The sequence below is a fragment of the Oncorhynchus kisutch genome, unplaced genomic scaffold (genome assembly GCF_002021735.2).
Source record: "Oncorhynchus kisutch isolate 150728-3 unplaced genomic scaffold, Okis_V2 scaffold1614, whole genome shotgun sequence".
NCBI lineage: Eukaryota > Metazoa > Chordata > Actinopteri > Salmoniformes > Salmonidae > Oncorhynchus > Oncorhynchus kisutch.
In genome coordinates this window covers 27,049-46,003 of record NW_022263559.1, presented here as the reverse complement: position 1 = coordinate 46,003, position 18,955 = coordinate 27,049, and the positions used below count along the sequence as shown (strand labels likewise).

The following is an 18,955-nucleotide window of genomic DNA, read 5'->3' as shown; positions in this document are numbered from 1 at the left end:
GCAGGTCAGACCCTTTATCCTGGAGGGCTTATGCTTTAGGAAGCAGGTCAGATACTTTAATCCTGGAGGGGTTTATGCTTTAGGAAGCAGGTCAGATACTTTATCCTGGAGGGTGTATGCTTTAGGAAGCAGGTCAGACACTTATCCTGAGGGTGTATGCTTTAGGAAGCAGGTCAGATACTTTATCCCGGAGGGTGTATGCTTTTAGGAGGCAGGTCAGACACTTTATCCTGGCGGGTTTATGCTTTAGGAAGCAGGTCAGACACTTTATCCTGGAGGGTTTTATGCTTTTAGGAAGCAGGTCAGATACTTTATCCTGGAGGGTTTATGCTTTAGGAAGCAGGTCAGATACTTTATCCTGGAGGGTGTATGCTTTTAGGAAGCCAGGTCAGACACTTTATCCCGGAGGGTGTATGCTTTAGGAAGCAGGTCAGATACTTTATCCCGGAGGGTGTATGCTTTAGGAAGCAGGTCAGACACTTTATCCTGGAGGGTTTATGCTTTAGGAAGCAGGTTCAGACCCTTTATCCTGGAGGGTTTATGCTTTAGGAAGCAGGTCAGATGCTTTATCCTGGGAGGGTTTATGCTTTAGGAAGCAGGTCAGACGCTTTATCCTGGAGGGTGTATGCTTTAGGAAGCAGTCAGACACTTTATCCTGGAGGGTTTATGCTTTAGGAAGCAGGTCAGATACTTTATCCTGGAGGGTTATGCTTTAGGAAGCAGGTCAGATACTTTATCCTGGAGGGTGTATGCTTTAGGAAGCAGGTCAGATACTTTATCCTGGAGGGTTTATGCTTTAGGAAGCAGGTCAGACACTTTATCCTGGAGGGTTTATGCTTTAGGAAAGCAGGTCAGATACTTTATCCTGGAGGGTGTATGCTTTAGGAAGCAGGTCAGACCCTTTATCCCGGAGGGTGTATGCTTTAGGAAGCAGGTCAGACACTTTATCCTGGAGGGTTTATGCTTAGGAAGCAGGTCAGACACTTTATCCTGGAGGGTTTATGCTTTAGGAAGCAGGTCAGATACTTTATCCTGGAGGGTTTATGCTTTAGGAAGCAGGTCAGACACTTTCTCCTGGAGGGTTTATGCTTTAGGAAAGCAGGTCAGACACTTCTCCTGGAGGGTTTATGCTTTAGGAAGCAGTCAGACAATTTCTCCTGGAGGGTTTATGCTTTAGGAAGCAGGTCAGACACTTTCTCCTGGAGGGTTTATGCTTTAGGAAGCAGGTCAGACACTTTCTCCTGGAGGGTTTATGCTTTTAGGAAGCGGGACTTACAGTTGTCTGTGTGTGTAGGGGAAGTGGAGTGAGGAGAGAGAGGCGTCTATTCGACAGTGTCTATTCCCTGGCGGGTGTGTGTCCGGGGCCGTGCGGTGACGGGCGGGGTGTCGTGGGCGGCTTGTAGCTGATCTGGTGGGAACGCGGTCGGAAGAAAACAGTGTCGCTCTAAATGGCTCAACTACCTCAACTGGAAACAGAGTGGAGGGACGGAGTGGACCAAAGACCAGATCTCAGCTTAGTACACAGGTAGGGAGTGGTCTGGGTGGTGGTATTTGGGTGGTTGGGTTCTGGGTGGTGGGGTTGGGTATCTGGGTGGTGGGGTGTATCTGGGTGGTGGGGTGTATCTGGGTGGTGGGGTGTATCTGGGTGGTGGGGTGTATCTGGGTGGTGGGGTGTATCTGGGTGGTGGGGTGTATCTGGGTGGTGGGGTTCTGGGTGGTGGGGTTCTGGGTGGTGGGGTTCTGGGTGGTGGGGTTCTGGGTGGTGGGGTTGGGTGGTGGGGGTCTGGGTGGTGGGGTTCTGGGTGGTGGGTATTTGGGTGGTGGGGTGTATCTGGGTGGTGGGGGTCTAGGTGGTGGGGGTCTAGGTGGGTAATTACATTTATTAGAAAGCAGAATTCAAACCAGCTTTATTGATGAAAGTACCTTTATCTGGTGTCTACTTCTTCTGGCTTACTCTCTCTCCGTGTGTGTGTGTGTGTGTGTGTGTGTGCAGGATAGTGGAGTTGGATGTGGATGATGAGAATGAGTTAAAGTGGGAGGAGCTAGCGGGGGGGTGGAGCAGTGTTCGCTCTCCTCAGTGGCTCAGATCTAAGTGGTGGAGCATCAAGAGACAAGTAGCCAATCACAAGGAACTGCCCTTCCACGGTAACACCCCTGGGCCTCACCTCTGACCCTTACCTCAGACCCTTACCTCATCTTTTCTCACCTCTGAAGCGACCCTTACCTTTCCTCACCTCTGACCCTTATCTCTCATCACTCCTCACCTCTAACCCCTTACTCTGACCTCTCCTCTGACCCCTGACCCTTACCTCTCATCATTCCTCACCTCTGACAGCTGACCCTTACCTCTCCTCACCTCTGACCCTTACCTCTCCTCACCTCTGACCCGACCTCTCCTCACCTCTGACCCGACCTATCCTCACCTCTGACCCTTACCTCTCCTCACCTCTGACCCGACCTCTCCTCACCCTGACGCTTACCTATCCTCACCTCTGACCTCTCATATCCAGTATCAGCAACATGTTTAAATCATACATGTTAACAAACTAGTGATAGTGTTACTACTGCAGATAATACTGTGTGTTTGTGTGTAGTGTTACTGAAGGGTCTTCAGGAGTTGATGGAGACTCAGGTGCCGTTAGGGGTGGGCACTGGGCCAGGTAGCCCTTCCCTGCAGATCCGAGTCACGCGATTGGAGGAGTGCTGTAGCTCCCCCCCCCGGCCCGTCACAGCACTGCAGATCCCCCTGCAGATCACACACCTGGGTCAGTACAGGGGAGGGGAAGTAAGTGTGTGTAGTGACTGGTGTCTCTATCAGCCTCAGACAGTGCTGGTGTGTGTGTGTGTGTGTGTGTGTGTGTGTGTGTGTGTGTGTGTGTGTGTGTGTGTGTGTACTGACTGGTGTCTCTATCAACCTCAGACAGTGCTGGTGCCAGTGACACAGAGACCATCACCCTCAACACTGCTGCTCTGCAGACCTTACAGATCCTACCTGTGAGTTGGATTAGACCAAAATATTACCTTTTAGATGTAGACACAATGTTGATGTAATCCTCTTTTAATCTCACTATGCTATCACAACAATCACTGTGTGTGTGTGTGTGCAGTCTTTCCACCTGCACCCTACAGGGACTCCAGGGACATACTTCCTTCAGACAGCAGCCAATCAGAGCCTGCCGCTCAGCCTTTCCAGCAATCCCACCGTCACACTGACGGCTAGCTCCTCCCCCTCGTCCCCAGAACACATCATCCTACACAGCCTCTCGGTGAGTGTTAGGGATGGAGCCACATTTACAGAATGGGTCAACTTTCAGTGGACATCCCCATGAGTGTCTTTCAGAACCCCTCTTTCAGAACCCCTCCTTAAACCCCACCGGTTTAGTTTTGGTTTTGGTTGTCAGACATTTAGTTAATTCCCCTGTTTGAGCGATAAGTAATCTAAGTAATCTAGTAATAATAATCGAATCAGCTTTCTGTACAATAGAAGATATTTAAACCCAGACAGCTTTTAGAGAAACACTTGTGACCGATTATTATAAATAACATTTAGTCTCTCAGTAATATTATGATAGTAATATACCCCTGGTGAACTAGTCCTTAGTTAGTAATATACCCCTGGTGAACTAGTCCTTAGTTAGTAATATACCCCTGGTGAACTAGTCCTTAGTTAGTAATATACCCCTGGTGAACTAGTCCTTAGTTAGTAATATACCCCTGGTGAACTAGTCCTTAGTTAGTAATATACCCCTGGTGAACTAGTCCTTAGTTAGTAATATACCCCTGGTGAACTAGTCCTTAGTTAGTAATATACCCCTGGTGAACTAGTCCTTAGTTAGTAATATACCCCTGGTGAACTAGTCCTTAGTTAGTAATATACCCCTGGTGAACTAGTCCTTAGTTAGTAATATACCCCTGGTGAACTAGTCCTTAGTTAGTAATATACCCCTGGTGAACTAGTCCTTAGTTAGTAATATACCCCTGGTGAACTAGTCCTTAGTTAGTAATATACCCCTGGTGAACTAGTCCTTAGTTAGTAATATACCCCTGGTGAACTAGTCCTTAGTTAGTAATATACCCCTGGTGAACTAGTCCTTAGTTAGTAATATACCCCTGGTGAACTAGTCCTTAGTTAGTAATATACCCCTGGTGAACTAGTCCTTAGTTAGTAATATACCCCTGGTGAACTAGTCCTTAGTAATATACCCCTGGTGAACTAGTCCTTAGTTAGTAATATACCCCTGGTGAACTAGTCCTTAGTTAGTAATATACCCCTGGTGAACTAGTCCTTAGTTAGTAATATACCCCTGGTGAACTAGTCCTTAGTTAGTAATATACCCCTGGTGAACTAGTCCTTAGTTAGTAATATACCCCTGGTGAACTAGTCCTTAGTTAGTAATATACCCCTGGTGAACTAGTCCTTAGTTAGTAATATACCCCTGGTGAACTAGTCCTTAGTAATATACCCCTGGTGAACTAGTCCTTAGTTAGTAATATACCCCTGGTGAACTAGTCCTTAGTTAGTAATATACCCCTGGTGAACTAGTCCTTAGTTAGTAATATACCCCTGGTGAACTAGTCCTTAGTTAGTAATATACCCCTGGTGAACTAGTCCTTAGTTAGTAATATACCCCTGGTGAACTAGTCCTTAGTTAGTAATATACCCCTGGTGAACTAGTCCTTAGTAATATACCCCTGGTGAACTAGTCCTTAGTTAGTAATATACCCCTGGTGAACTAGTCCTTAGTAATATACCCCTGGTGAACTAGTCCTTAGTTAGTAATATACCCCTGGTGAACTAGTCCTTAGTTAGTAATATACCCCTGGTGAACTAGTCCTTAGTTAGTAATATACCCCTGGTGAACTAGTCCTTAGTTAGTAATATACCCCTGGTGAACTAGTCCTTAGTAATATACCCCTGGTGAACTAGTCCTTAGTTAGTAATATACCCCTGGTGAACTAGTCCTTAGTTAGTAATATACCCCTGGTGAACTAGTCCTTAGTTAGTAATATACCCCTGGTGAACTAGTCCTTAGTAATATACCCCTGGTGAACTAGTCCTTAGTTAGTAATATACCCCTGGTGAACTAGTCCTTAGTTAGTAATATACCCCTGGTGAACTAGTCCTTAGTTAGTAATATACCCCTGGTGAACTAGTCCTTAGTTAGTAATATACCCCTGGTGAACTAGTCCTTAGTTAGTAATATACCCCTGGTGAACTAGTCCTTAGTAATATACCCCTGGTGAACTAGTCCTTAGTTAGTAATATACCCCTGGTGAACTAGTCCTTAGTTAGTAATATACCCCTGGTGAACTAGTCCTTAGTTAGTAATATACCCCTGGTGAACTAGTCCTTAGTTAGTAATATACCCCTGGTGAACTAGTCCTTAGTAATATACCCCTGGTGAACTAGTCCTTAGTTAGTAATATACCCCTGGTGAACTAGTCCTTAGTAATATACCCCTGGTGAACTAGTCCTTAGTTAGTAATATACCCCTGGTGAACTAGTCCTTAGTTAGTAATATACCCCTGGTGAACTAGTCCTTAGTTAGTAATATACCCCTGGTGAACTAGTCCTTAGTTAGTAATATACCCCTGGTGAACTAGTCCTTAGTTAGTAATATACCCCTGGTGAACTAGTCCTTAGTTAGTAATATACCCCTGGTGAACTAGTCCTTAGTTAGTAATATACCCCTGGTGAACTAGTCCTTAGTAATATACCCCTGGTGAACTAGTCCTTAGTTAGTAATATACCCCTGGTGAACTAGTCCTTAGTTAGTAATATACCCCTGGTGAACTAGTCCTTAGTTAGTAATATACCCCTGGTGAACTAGTCCTTAGTAATATACCCCTGGTGAACTAGTCCTTAGTTAGTAATATACCCCTGGTGAACTAGTCCTTAGTTAGTAATATACCCCTGGTGAACTAGTCCTTAGTTAGTAATATACCCCTGGTGAACTAGTCCTTAGTAATATACCCCTGGTGAACTAGTCCTTAGTAATATACCCCTGGTGAACTAGTCCTTAGTTAGTAATATACCCCTGGTGAACTAGTCCTTAGTAATATACCCCTGGTGAACTAGTCCTTAGTTAGTAATATACCCCTGGTGAACTAGTCCTTAGTAATATACCCCTGGTGAACTAGTCCTTAGTTAGTAATATACCCCTGGTGAACTAGTCCTTAGTTAGTAATATACCCCTGGTGAACTAGTCCTTAGTTAGTAATATACCCCTGGTGAACTAGTCCTTAGTTAGTAATATACCCCTGGTGAACTAGTCCTTAGTTAGTAATATACCCCTGGTGAACTAGTCCTTAGTAATATACCCCTGGTGAACTAGTCCTTAGTAATATACCCCTGGTGAACTAGTCCTTAGTTAGTAATATACCCCTGGTGAACTAGTCCTTAGTTAGTAATATACCCCTGGTGAACTAGTCCTTAGTTAGTAATATACCCCTGGTGAACTAGTCCTTAGTTAGTAATATACCCCTGGTGAACTAGTCCTTAGTTAGTAATATACCCCTGGTGAACTAGTCCTTAGTTAGTAATATACCCCTGGTGAACTAGTCCTTAGTTAGTAATATACCCCTGGTGAACTAGTCCTTAGTTAGTAATATACCCCTGGTGAACTAGTCCTTAGTTAGTAATATACCCCTGGTGAACTAGTCCTTAGTTAGTAATATACCCCTGGTGAACTAGTCCTTAGTTAGTAATATACCCCTGGTGAACTAGTCCTTAGTTAGTAATATACCCCTGGTGAACTAGTCCTTAGTTAGTAATATACCCCTGGTGAACTAGTCCTTAGTAATATACCCCTGGTGAACTAGTCCTTAGTTAGTAATATACCCCTGGTGAACTAGTCCTTAGTTAGTAATATACCCCTGGTGAACTAGTCCTTAGTTAGTAATATACCCCTGGTGAACTAGTCCTTAGTTAGTAATATACCCCTGGTGAACTAGTCCTTAGTTAGTAATATACCCCTGGTGAACTAGTCCTTAGTTAGTAATATACCCCTGGTGAACTAGTCCTTAGTTAGTAATATACCCCTGGTGAACTAGTCCTTAGTAATATACCCCTGGTGAACTAGTCCTTAGTTAGTAATATACCCCTGGTGAACTAGTCCTTAGTTAGTAATATACCCCTGGTGAACTAGTCCTTAGTTAGTAATATACCCCTGGTGAACTAGTCCTTAGTTAGTAATATACCCCTGGTGAACTAGTCCTTAGTTAGTAATATACCCCTGGTGAACTAGTCCTTAGTTAGTAATATACCCCTGGTGAACTAGTCCTTAGTAATATACCCCTGGTGAACTAGTCCTTAGTTAGTAATATACCCCTGGTGAACTAGTCCTTAGTAATATACCCCTGGTGAACTAGTCCTTAGTTAGTAATATACCCCTGGTGAACTAGTCCTTAGTTAGTAATATACCCCTGGTGAACTAGTCCTTAGTTAGTAATATACCCCTGGTGAACTAGTCCTTAGTTAGTAATATACCCCTGGTGAACTAGTCCTTAGTAATATACCCCTGGTGAACTAGTCCTTAGTTAGTAATATACCCCTGGTGAACTAGTCCTTAGTTAGTAATATACCCCTGGTGAACTAGTCCTTAGTTAGTAATATACCCCTGGTGAACTAGTCCTTAGTAATATACCCCTGGTGAACTAGTCCTTAGTTAGTAATATACCCCTGGTGAACTAGTCCTTAGTTAGTAATATACCCCTGGTGAACTAGTCCTTAGTTAGTAATATACCCCTGGTGAACTAGTCCTTAGTTAGTAATATACCCCTGGTGAACTAGTCCTTAGTTAGTAATATACCCCTGGTGAACTAGTCCTTAGTAATATACCCCTGGTGAACTAGTCCTTAGTTAGTAATATACCCCTGGTGAACTAGTCCTTAGTTAGTAATATACCCCTGGTGAACTAGTCCTTAGTTAGTAATATACCCCTGGTGAACTAGTCCTTAGTTAGTAATATACCCCTGGTGAACTAGTCCTTAGTAATATACCCCTGGTGAACTAGTCCTTAGTTAGTAATATACCCCTGGTGAACTAGTCCTTAGTAATATACCCCTGGTGAACTAGTCCTTAGTTAGTAATATACCCCTGGTGAACTAGTCCTTAGTTAGTAATATACCCCTGGTGAACTAGTCCTTAGTTAGTAATATACCCCTGGTGAACTAGTCCTTAGTTAGTAATATACCCCTGGTGAACTAGTCCTTAGTTAGTAATATACCCCTGGTGAACTAGTCCTTAGTTAGTAATATACCCCTGGTGAACTAGTCCTTAGTTAGTAATATACCCCTGGTGAACTAGTCCTTAGTAATATACCCCTGGTGAACTAGTCCTTAGTTAGTAATATACCCCTGGTGAACTAGTCCTTAGTTAGTAATATACCCCTGGTGAACTAGTCCTTAGTTAGTAATATACCCCTGGTGAACTAGTCCTTAGTAATATACCCCTGGTGAACTAGTCCTTAGTTAGTAATATACCCCTGGTGAACTAGTCCTTAGTTAGTAATATACCCCTGGTGAACTAGTCCTTAGTTAGTAATATACCCCTGGTGAACTAGTCCTTAGTAATATACCCCTGGTGAACTAGTCCTTAGTAATATACCCCTGGTGAACTAGTCCTTAGTTAGTAATATACCCCTGGTGAACTAGTCCTTAGTAATATACCCCTGGTGAACTAGTCCTTAGTTAGTAATATACCCCTGGTGAACTAGTCCTTAGTAATATACCCCTGGTGAACTAGTCCTTAGTTAGTAATATACCCCTGGTGAACTAGTCCTTAGTTAGTAATATACCCCTGGTGAACTAGTCCTTAGTAATATACCCCTGGTGAACTAGTCCTTAGTTAGTAATATACCCCTGGTGAACTAGTCCTTAGTAATATACCCCTGGTGAACTAGTCCTTAGTTAGTAATATACCCCTGGTGAACTAGTCCTTAGTTAGTAATATACCCCTGGTGAACTAGTCCTTAGTAATATACCCCTGGTGAACTAGTCCTTAGTTAGTAATATACCCCTGGTGAACTAGTCCTTAGTTAGTAATATACCCCTGGTGAACTAGTCCTTAGTAATATACCCCTGGTGAACTAGTCCTTAGTTAGTAATATACCCCTGGTGAACTAGTCCTTAGTTAGTAATATACCCCTGGTGAACTAGTCCTTAGTTAGTAATATACCCCTGGTGAACTAGTCCTTAGTTAGTAATATACCCCTGGTGAACTAGTCCTTAGTTAGTAATATACCCCTGGTGAACTAGTCCTTAGTTAGTAATATACCCCTGGTGAACTAGTCCTTAGTTAGTAATATACCCCTGGTGAACTAGTCCTTAGTTAGTAATATACCCCTGGTGAACTAGTCCTTAGTTAGTAATATACCCCTGGTGAACTAGTCCTTAGTTAGTAATATACCCCTGGTGAACTAGTCCTTAGTTAGTAATATACCCCTGGTGAACTAGTCCTTAGTTAGTAATATACCCCTGGTGAACTAGTCCTTAGTTAGTAATATACCCCTGGTGAACTAGTCCTTAGTTAGTAATATACCCCTGGTGAACTAGTCCTTAGTTAGTAATATACCCCTGGTGAACTAGTCCTTAGTTAGTAATATACCCCTGGTGAACTAGTCCTTAGTTAGTAATATACCCCTGGTGAACTAGTCCTTAGTTAGTAATATACCCCTGGTGAACTAGTCCTTAGTTAGTAATATACCCCTGGTGAACTAGTCCTTAGTTAGTAATATACCCCTGGTGAACTAGTCCTTAGTTAGTAATATACCCCTGGTGAACTAGTCCTTAGTTAGTAATATACCCCTGGTGAACTAGTCCTTAGTTAGTAATATACCCCTGGTGAACTAGTCCTTAGTTAGTAATATACCCCTGGTGAACTAGTCCTTAGTTAGTAATATACCCCTGGTGAACTAGTCCTTAGTTAGTAATATACCCCTGGTGAACTAGTCCTTAGTTAGTAATATACCCCTGGTGAACTAGTCCTTAGTTAGTAATATACCCCTGGTGAACTAGTCCTTAGTTAGTAATATACCCCTGGTGAACTAGTCCTTAGTTAGTAATATACCCCTGGTGAACTAGTCCTTAGTTAGTAATATACCCCTGGTGAACTAGTCCTTAGTTAGTAATATACCCCTGGTGAACTAGTCCTTAGTAATATACCCCTGGTGAACTAGTCCTTAGTTAGTAATATACCCCTGGTGAACTAGTCCTTAGTTAGTAATATACCCCTGGTGAACTAGTCCTTAGTTAGTAATATACCCCTGGTGAACTAGTCCTTAGTTAGTAATATACCCCTGGTGAACTAGTCCTTAGTTAGTAATATACCCCTGGTGAACTAGTCCTTAGTTAGTAATATACCCCTGGTGAACTAGTCCTTAGTTAGTAATATACCCCTGGTGAACTAGTCCTTAGTTAGTAATATACCCCTGGTGAACTAGTCCTTAGTTAGTAATATACCCCTGGTGAACTAGTCCTTAGTTAGTAATATACCCCTGGTGAACTAGTCCTTAGTTAGTAATATACCCCTGGTGAACTAGTCCTTAGTTAGTAATATACCCCTGGTGAACTAGTCCTTAGTTAGTAATATACCCCTGGTGAACTAGTCCTTAGTTAGTAATATACCCCTGGTGAACTAGTCCTTAGTTAGTAATATACCCCTGGTGAACTAGTCCTTAGTTAGTAATATACCCCTGGTGAACTAGTCCTTAGTTAGTAATATACCCCTGGTGAACTAGTCCTTAGTTAGTAATATACCCCTGGTGAACTAGTCCTTAGTTAGTAATATACCCCTGGTGAACTAGTCCTTAGTTAGTAATATACCCCTGGTGAACTAGTCCTTAGTTAGTAATATACCCCTGGTGAACTAGTCCTTAGTTAGTAATATACCCCTGGTGAACTAGTCCTTAGTTAGTAATATACCCCTGGTGAACTAGTCCTTAGTTAGTAATATACCCCTGGTGAACTAGTCCTTAGTTAGTAATATACCCCTGGTGAACTAGTCCTTAGTTAGTAATATACCCCTGGTGAACTAGTCCTTAGTTAGTAATATACCCCTGGTGAACTAGTCCTTAGTTAGTAATATACCCCTGGTGAACTAGTCCTTAGTTAGTAATATACCCCTGGTGAACTAGTCCTTAGTTAGTAATATACCCCTGGTGAACTAGTCCTTAGTTAGTAATATACCCCTGGTGAACTAGTCCTTAGTTAGTAATATACCCCTGGTGAACTAGTCCTTAGTTAGTAATATACCCCTGGTGAACTAGTCCTTAGTTAGTAATATACCCCTGGTGAACTAGTCCTTAGTTAGTAATATACCCCTGGTGAACTAGTCCTTAGTTAGTAATATACCCCTGGTGAACTAGTCCTTAGTTAGTAATATACCCCTGGTGAACTAGTCCTTAGTTAGTAATATACCCCTGGTGAACTAGTCCTTAGTTAGTAATATACCCCTGGTGAACTAGTCCTTAGTTAGTAATATACCCCTGGTGAACTAGTCCTTAGTTAGTAATATACCCCTGGTGAACTAGTCCTTAGTTAGTAATATACCCCTGGTGAACTAGTCCTTAGTTAGTAATATACCCCTGGTGAACTAGTCCTTAGTTAGTAATATACCCCTGGTGAACTAGTCCTTAGTTAGTAATATACCCCTGGTGAACTAGTCCTTAGTTAGTAATATACCCCTGGTGAACTAGTCCTTAGTTAGTAATATACCCCTGGTGAACTAGTCCTTAGTTAGTAATATACCCCTGGTGAACTAGTCCTTAGTTAGTAATATACCCCTGGTGAACTAGTCCTTAGTTAGTAATATACCCCTGGTGAACTAGTCCTTAGTTAGTAATATACCCCTGGTGAACTAGTCCTTAGTTAGTAATATACCCCTGGTGAACTAGTCCTTAGTTAGTAATATACCCCTGGTGAACTAGTCCTTAGTTAGTAATATACCCCTGGTGAACTAGTCCTTAGTTAGTAATATACCCCTGGTGAACTAGTCCTTAGTTAGTAATATACCCCTGGTGAACTAGTCCTTAGTTAGTAATATACCCCTGGTGAACTAGTCCTTAGTTAGTAATATACCCCTGGTGAACTAGTCCTTAGTTAGTAATATACCCCTGGTGAACTAGTCCTTAGTTAGTAATATACCCCTGGTGAACTAGTCCTTAGTTAGTAATATACCCCTGGTGAACTAGTCCTTAGTTAGTAATATACCCCTGGTGAACTAGTCCTTAGTTAGTAATATACCCCTGGTGAACTAGTCCTTAGTAATATACCCCTGGTGAACTAGTCCTTAGTTAGTAATATACCCCTGGTGAACTAGTCCTTAGTTAGTAATATACCCCTGGTGAACTAGTCCTTAGTTAGTAATATACCCCTGGTGAACTAGTCCTTAGTTAGTAATATACCCCTGGTGAACTAGTCCTTAGTTAGTAATATACCCCTGGTGAACTAGTCCTTAGTTAGTAATATACCCCTGGTGAACTAGTCCTTAGTTAGTAATATACCCCTGGTGAACTAGTCCTTAGTAATATACCCCTGGTGAACTAGTCCTTAGTTAGTAATATACCCCTGGTGAACTAGTCCTTAGTTAGTAATATACCCCTGGTGAACTAGTCCTTAGTTAGTAATATACCCCTGGTGAACTAGTCCTTAGTTAGTAATATACCCCTGGTGAACTAGTCCTTAGTTAGTAATATACCCCTGGTGAACTAGTCCTTAGTTAGTAATATACCCCTGGTGAACTAGTCCTTAGTTAGTAATATACCCCTGGTGAACTAGTCCTTAGTTAGTAATATACCCCTGGTGAACTAGTCCTTAGTTAGTAATATACCCCTGGTGAACTAGTCCTTAGTTAGTAATATACCCCTGGTGAACTAGTCCTTAGTTAGTAATATACCCCTGGTGAACTAGTCCTTAGTTAGTAATATACCCCTGGTGAACTAGTCCTTAGTTAGTAATATACCCCTGGTGAACTAGTCCTTAGTAATATACCCCTGGTGAACTAGTCCTTAGTTAGTAATATACCCCTGGTGAACTAGTCCTTAGTAATATACCCCTGGTGAACTAGTCCTTAGTAATATACCACTGGTGAACTAGTCGTTAGTTAGTAATATACCCCTGGTGAACTAGTCATTAGTTAGTAATATACCCCTGGTGAACTAGTCCTTAGTAATATACCCCTGGTGAACTAGTCCTTAGTTAGTAATATACCCCTGGTGAACTAGTCCTTAGTTAGTAATATACCCCTGGTGAACTAGTCCTTAGTTAGTAATATACCCCTGGTGAACTAGTCCTTAGTTAGTAATATACCCCTGGTGAACTAGTCCTTAGTTAGTAATATACCCCTGGTGAACTAGTCCTTAGTTAGTAATATACCCCTGGTGAACTAGTCCTTAGTTAGTAATATACCCCTGGTGAACTAGTCCTTAGTTAGTAATATACCCCTGGTGAACTAGTCCTTAGTTAGTAATATACCCCTGGTGAACTAGTCCTTAGTTAGTAATATACCCCTGGTGAACTAGTCCTTAGTTAGTAATATACCCCTGGTGAACTAGTCCTTAGTTAGTAATATACCCTGGTGAACTAGTCCTTAGTTAGTAATATACCCCTGGTGAACTAGTCCTTAGTTAGTAATATACCCCTGGTGAACTAGTCCTTAGTTAGTAATATACCCTGGTGAACTAGTCCTTAGTTAGTAATATACCCCTGGTGAACTAGTCCTTAGTTAGTAATATACCCCTGGTGAACTAGTCCTTAGTTAGTAATATACCCTGGTGAACTAGTCCTTAGTTAGTAATATACCCCTGGTGAACTAGTCCTTAGTTAGTAATATACCCCTGGTGAACTAGTCCTTAGTTAGTAATATACCCTTGGTGAACTAGTCGTTAGTTAGTAATATACCCCTGGTGAACTAGTCCTTAGTTAGTAATATACCCCTGGTGAACTAGTCCTTAGTTAGTAATATACCCCTGGTGAACTAGTCCTTAGTTAGTAATATACCCCTGGTGAACTAGTCCTTAGTTAGTAATATACCCCTGGTGAACTAGTCCTTAGTTAGTAATATACCCCTGGTGAACTAGTCCTTAGTTAGTAATATACCCCTGGTGAACTAGTCCTTAGTTAGTAATATACCCCTGGTGAACTAGTCCTTAGTTAGTAATATACCCCTGGTGAACTAGTCCTTAGTTAGTAATATACCCCTGGTGAACTAGTCCTTAGTTAGTAATATACCCCTGGTGAACTAGTCCTTAGTTAGTAATATACCCCTGGTGAACTAGTCCTTAGTTAGTAATATACCCCTGGTGAACTAGTCCTTAGTTAGTAATATACCCCTGGTGAACTAGTCCTTAGTTAGTAATATACCCCTGGTGAACTAGTCCTTAGTTAGTAATATACCCCTGGTGAACTAGTCCTTAGTTAGTAATATACCCCTGGTGAACTAGTCCTTAGTTAGTACAATACCCCTGGTGAACTAGTCGTTAGTTAGTAATATACCCCTGGTGAACTAGTCCTTAGTTAGTAATATACCCCTGGTGAACTAGTCCTTAGTTAGTAATATACCCCTGGTGAACTAGTCCTTAGTTAGTAATATACCCCTGGTGAACTAGTCGTTAGTTAGTAATATACCCCTGGTGAACTAGTCCTTAGTTAGTAATATACCCCTGGTGAACTAGTCCTTAGTTAGTAATATACCCCTGGTGAACTAGTCCTTAGTTAGTAATATACCCCTGGTGAACTAGTCCTTAGTTAGTAATATACCCCTGGTGAACTAGTCCTTAGTTAGTAATATACCCCTGGTGAACTAGTCGTTAGTTAGTAATATACCCCTGGTGAACTAGTCGTTAGTTAGTAATATACCCGGGTGAACTAGTCCTTAGTAATATACCCCTTGTGAACTAGTCCTTAGTTAGTAATATACCCCTGGTGAACTAGTCGTTAGTTAGTAATATACCCCTGGTGAACTAGTCCTTAGTTAGTAATATACCCCTGGTGAACTAGTCCTTAGTTAGTAATATACCCCTGGTGAACTAGTCCTTAGTTAGTAATATACCCCTGGTGAACTAGTCCTTAGTTAGTAATATACCCCTGGTGAACTAGTCGTTAGTTAGTAATATACCCCTGGTGAACTAGTCGTTAGTTAGTAATATACCCCTGGTGAACTAGTCGTTAGTTAGTAATATACCCTGGTGAACTAGTCCTTAGTAATATACCCCTGGTGAACTAGTCCTTAGTTAGTAATATACCCCTGGTGAACTAGTCGTTAGTTAGTAATATACCCCTGGTGAACTAGTCGTTAGTTAGTAATATACCCCTGGTGAACTAGTCCTTAGTTAGTAATATACCCCTGGTGAACTAGTCCTTAGTTAGTAATATACCCCTGGTGAACTAGTCCTTAGTTAGTAATATACCCCTGGTGAACTAGTCCTTAGTTAGTAATATACCCCTGGTGAACTAGTCCTTAGTTAGTAATATACCCCTGGTGAACTAGTCCTTAGTTAGTAATATACCCCTGGTGAACTAGTCCTTAGTTAGTAATACACCCCTGGTGAACTAGTCCTTAGTTAGTATTATACCCCTGGTGAACTAGTCCTTAGTTAGTAATATACCCCTGGTGAACTAGTCGTTAGTTAGTAATATACCCCTGGTGAACTAGTCGTTAGTTAGTAATATACCCCTGGTGAACTAGTCATTAGTTAGTAATATACCCCTGGTGAACTAGTCCTTAGTTAGTAATATACCCCTGGTGAACTAGTCCTTAGTTAGTAATATGCCCCTGGTGAACTAGTCGTTAGTTAGTAATATACCCCTGGTGAACTAGTCGTTAGTTAGTAATATACCCCTGGTGAACTAGTCGTTAGTTAGTAATATACCCTGGTGAACTAGTCCTTAGTAATATACCCCTGGTGAACTAGTCCTTAGTTAGTAATATACCCCTGGTGAACTAGTCGTTAGTTAGTAATATACCCCTGGTGAACTAGTCCTTAGTTAGTAATATCCCCTGGTGAACTAGTCCTTAGTTAGTAATATACCCCATGGTGAACTAGTCCTTAGTTAGTATATACCCCTGGTGAACTAGTCTTAGTTAGTAATATACCCCTGGTGAACTAGTCCTTAGTTAGTAATATACCCCTGGTGAACTAGTCCTTAGTTAGTAATATACCCCTGGTGAACTAGTCCTTAGTTAGTAATATACCCCTGGTGAACTAGTCCTTAGTTAGTAATATACCCCTGTGGAACTAGTCCTTAGTTAGTAATATACCCCTGGTGGAACAGTCCTTAGTTAGTAATATACCCCTGGGTGAATCTACGTCTTAGTTAGTAATATACCCCTGGTGAACTAGTCCTTAGTTAGTAATATAACCCCTGGTGAACTAGTCCTTAAGTTAGTAATATACCCCTGGGAACTAGTCCTTAGTTAGTAATATACCCCTGGTGAACTAGTCCTTAGTTAGTAATATACCCTGGTGAACTAGTCGCTTAGTTAGTAATATACCCCTGGTGAACTAGTCCTTAGTTAGTAATATACCCCTGGTTGAACTAGTCCTTAGTTAGTAATATACCCCTGGTGAACTAGTCCTTAGTTAGTAATATACCCCTGGTGAACTAGTCCTTAGTTAGTAATATACCCCTGGTGAACTAGTCCTTAGTTAGTAATATACCCCTGGTGAACTAGTCCTAGTTAAGTAATATACCCCTGGTGAACTAGTCTTTAGTAATATACCCCTGGTGAACTAGTCCTTAGTTAATAATATACCCCTGGTGAACTAGTCCTTAGTTAGTAATATACCCCTGGTGAACTAGGTCCTTAGTTAATAATATACCCCTGGTGAACTAGTCCTTAGTTAGTAATATACCCCTGGTGAACTAGTCCTTAGTTAATAATATACCCCTGGTGAACTAGTCCTTAGTTGGTAATATACCCCTGGTGAACTAGTCGTTAGTTAGTAATATACCCCTGGTGAACTAGTCCTTAGTTAGTAATATACCCCTGGGTGAACTAGTCCTTAGTTAGTAATATACCCCTGGTGAACTAGTCGTTAGTTAGTAATATACCCCTGGTGAACTAGTCCTTGGAAATAATAATTAATGTTCATAGAAACTAATTATTATCTGACTTTAAGTGCAGCATGTTTTTTTGTTGTCAGACGGAGGGTCTTTGTTCCAATGACAGCGTCATCATTCAGACGGTCACCTCTGACCACAGCTCTACAGAGCCTCTTTGCCAATCACAGCTGGTTGTGGAGATGCAGGGGGAGGAGCCAGAGCAGAACTTCCTGATTGGTTCCTCACAAGGCGGAGCCACCGAGACTCTGGAGCCAAGACAGACAGCTTTACTGCCAAGGTCCTGGACTCTCCCTCTCAGGAGCAGGCGGTGGATTCTGGGATAGCGAAGGGGGCGGTGCTTATCGTTTCTCCTACAAATGTCAGCAGCACACTGACAGGTACACTCACTCACTCACTCATTCACTCACTCACTCACTCACTCACTCTCTCATCCTCTTCTTCTTCTCTCCTTCAGATCTGATCCTGGAGAACCAGCATGGCTCTGACTGAGCTGGATGACATCATCACTGATGGAGCCCATCAAACAGCAGAGTGGACATGTCATAATTTTGGACATTATTTCTGATTGGCTGAGTTGGCCATTAAGCCCCTCCCCTTTAAATGTTTTCTTGGGTATGGCAGTAATACTGGTATGTACACCGCCTTCAAACCCCAACCAAGAAGAAGTTATTTTGGTCAGAGGTGAGACTATGATGTCATTGTGGGCTCCTGTGGGGGCCGGCCTGACCGTGTGTGTGAGAGAGAGTGTGTTGCAGAACGGCTTTTCCAAACTGTCCATTATAAAGACTGCAGCCAGAGCCACAGATATACACTGAGTGGACAAAGAACTTCCTAATATTGAGTTGCAACCCCATGTCAGAAGGCTATAAAATCCTTATTTAACCTGTCTCCTCTCCTTCATCTACCCTGAAGGGGATTTAACCTGTCTCCTCTCCTTCATCTACTCTGAAGTGGATTTAATAAGGGATCCTATCACCTGGTCAGTCTGTCATGAATATTGTTGTTAATGTTTTGTCCACTCAGTGTCATTGTAGATTCTCTGGTTGCTCCGCCTCAGAACAGCATCCTACAGTTTGTAGGTCCCAGTGTTTCTGTTGGAACCGTCTGCCTACTGACCCCACAAAGAACAGGACAGATTCTCATTCATCTGACACTGTGAATTATATCTGCATTTAGTTATTTATGTGTAATAAAAACTCCCACAGTTGCTACTCTGGTGTGTTTTAGTACTGCCTGACGATCGTCCGACACTTTATCCCCGGTTATACCTGGTCCTTTGTCCTGATCTTGTCCACATTCTGATTTAAAATTTTGAGACAGGTGTTGGCAGGTTTACATTGACCTGGGTTTACCAATATTGCGAAGGGTATTCCTACCCAGGCCTGCAACATTCAGGCCCTACCCTACCCATGCCTGCAACATTCCAGACCTGCCCTACCCATGCCTGCAACATTCAGGCCCTACCCAGGCCTGCAACATTCAGGCCCTACCCTACCCAGGCCTGCAACATTCAGGCCTACCCTACCCATGCCTGCAACATTCAGGCCCTACCCTACCCAGGCCTGTAACATTCAGGCCTTACCCTACCCATGCCTGCAACATTCAGGCCTTACCCTACCCATGCCTGCAACATTCAGGCCTTACCCTACCCATGCCTGCAACATTCAGGCCCTATCCTACCCAGGCCTGTAACATTCAGGCCCTACCCAGGGCTAATTGCTTCTGCCAAATGTAAAGATGGAAACCAGAAATAACTTCCACTGTTTAGTAAATCTATTAGCTGCTCCTCTGTCTGTCACTCACTCCCTCTGCATGCACTCTGCTCACGGTGGATCAGTCTGAGAGTGGCTGAGAGGTGGGATGGGCTGAGAGTGGCTGAGGGGTGGGATCG

At 42.4% G+C, this 18,955-nt stretch overlaps 1 protein-coding gene across 1 annotated transcript; it reads left to right on the top strand.

The window, feature by feature from the left end:
- The first annotated feature begins 1,448 nt into the window (after nt 1-1,448).
- On the top strand, nt 1,449-17,967 carry LOC116366902 (cyclin-D-binding Myb-like transcription factor 1). Its single transcript, XM_031818766.1, has 7 exons — nt 1,449-1,525; nt 1,994-2,145; nt 2,595-2,765; nt 2,921-2,994; nt 3,108-3,266; nt 17,145-17,441; nt 17,519-17,967. The coding sequence occupies exons 1-6, from the start codon at nt 1,449-1,451 to the stop codon at nt 17,385-17,387; spliced, it is 876 nt and encodes a 291-aa protein (XP_031674626.1). The 3' UTR covers nt 17,388-17,441; nt 17,519-17,967.
- Nucleotides 17,968-18,955: the final 988 nt, after the last annotated feature.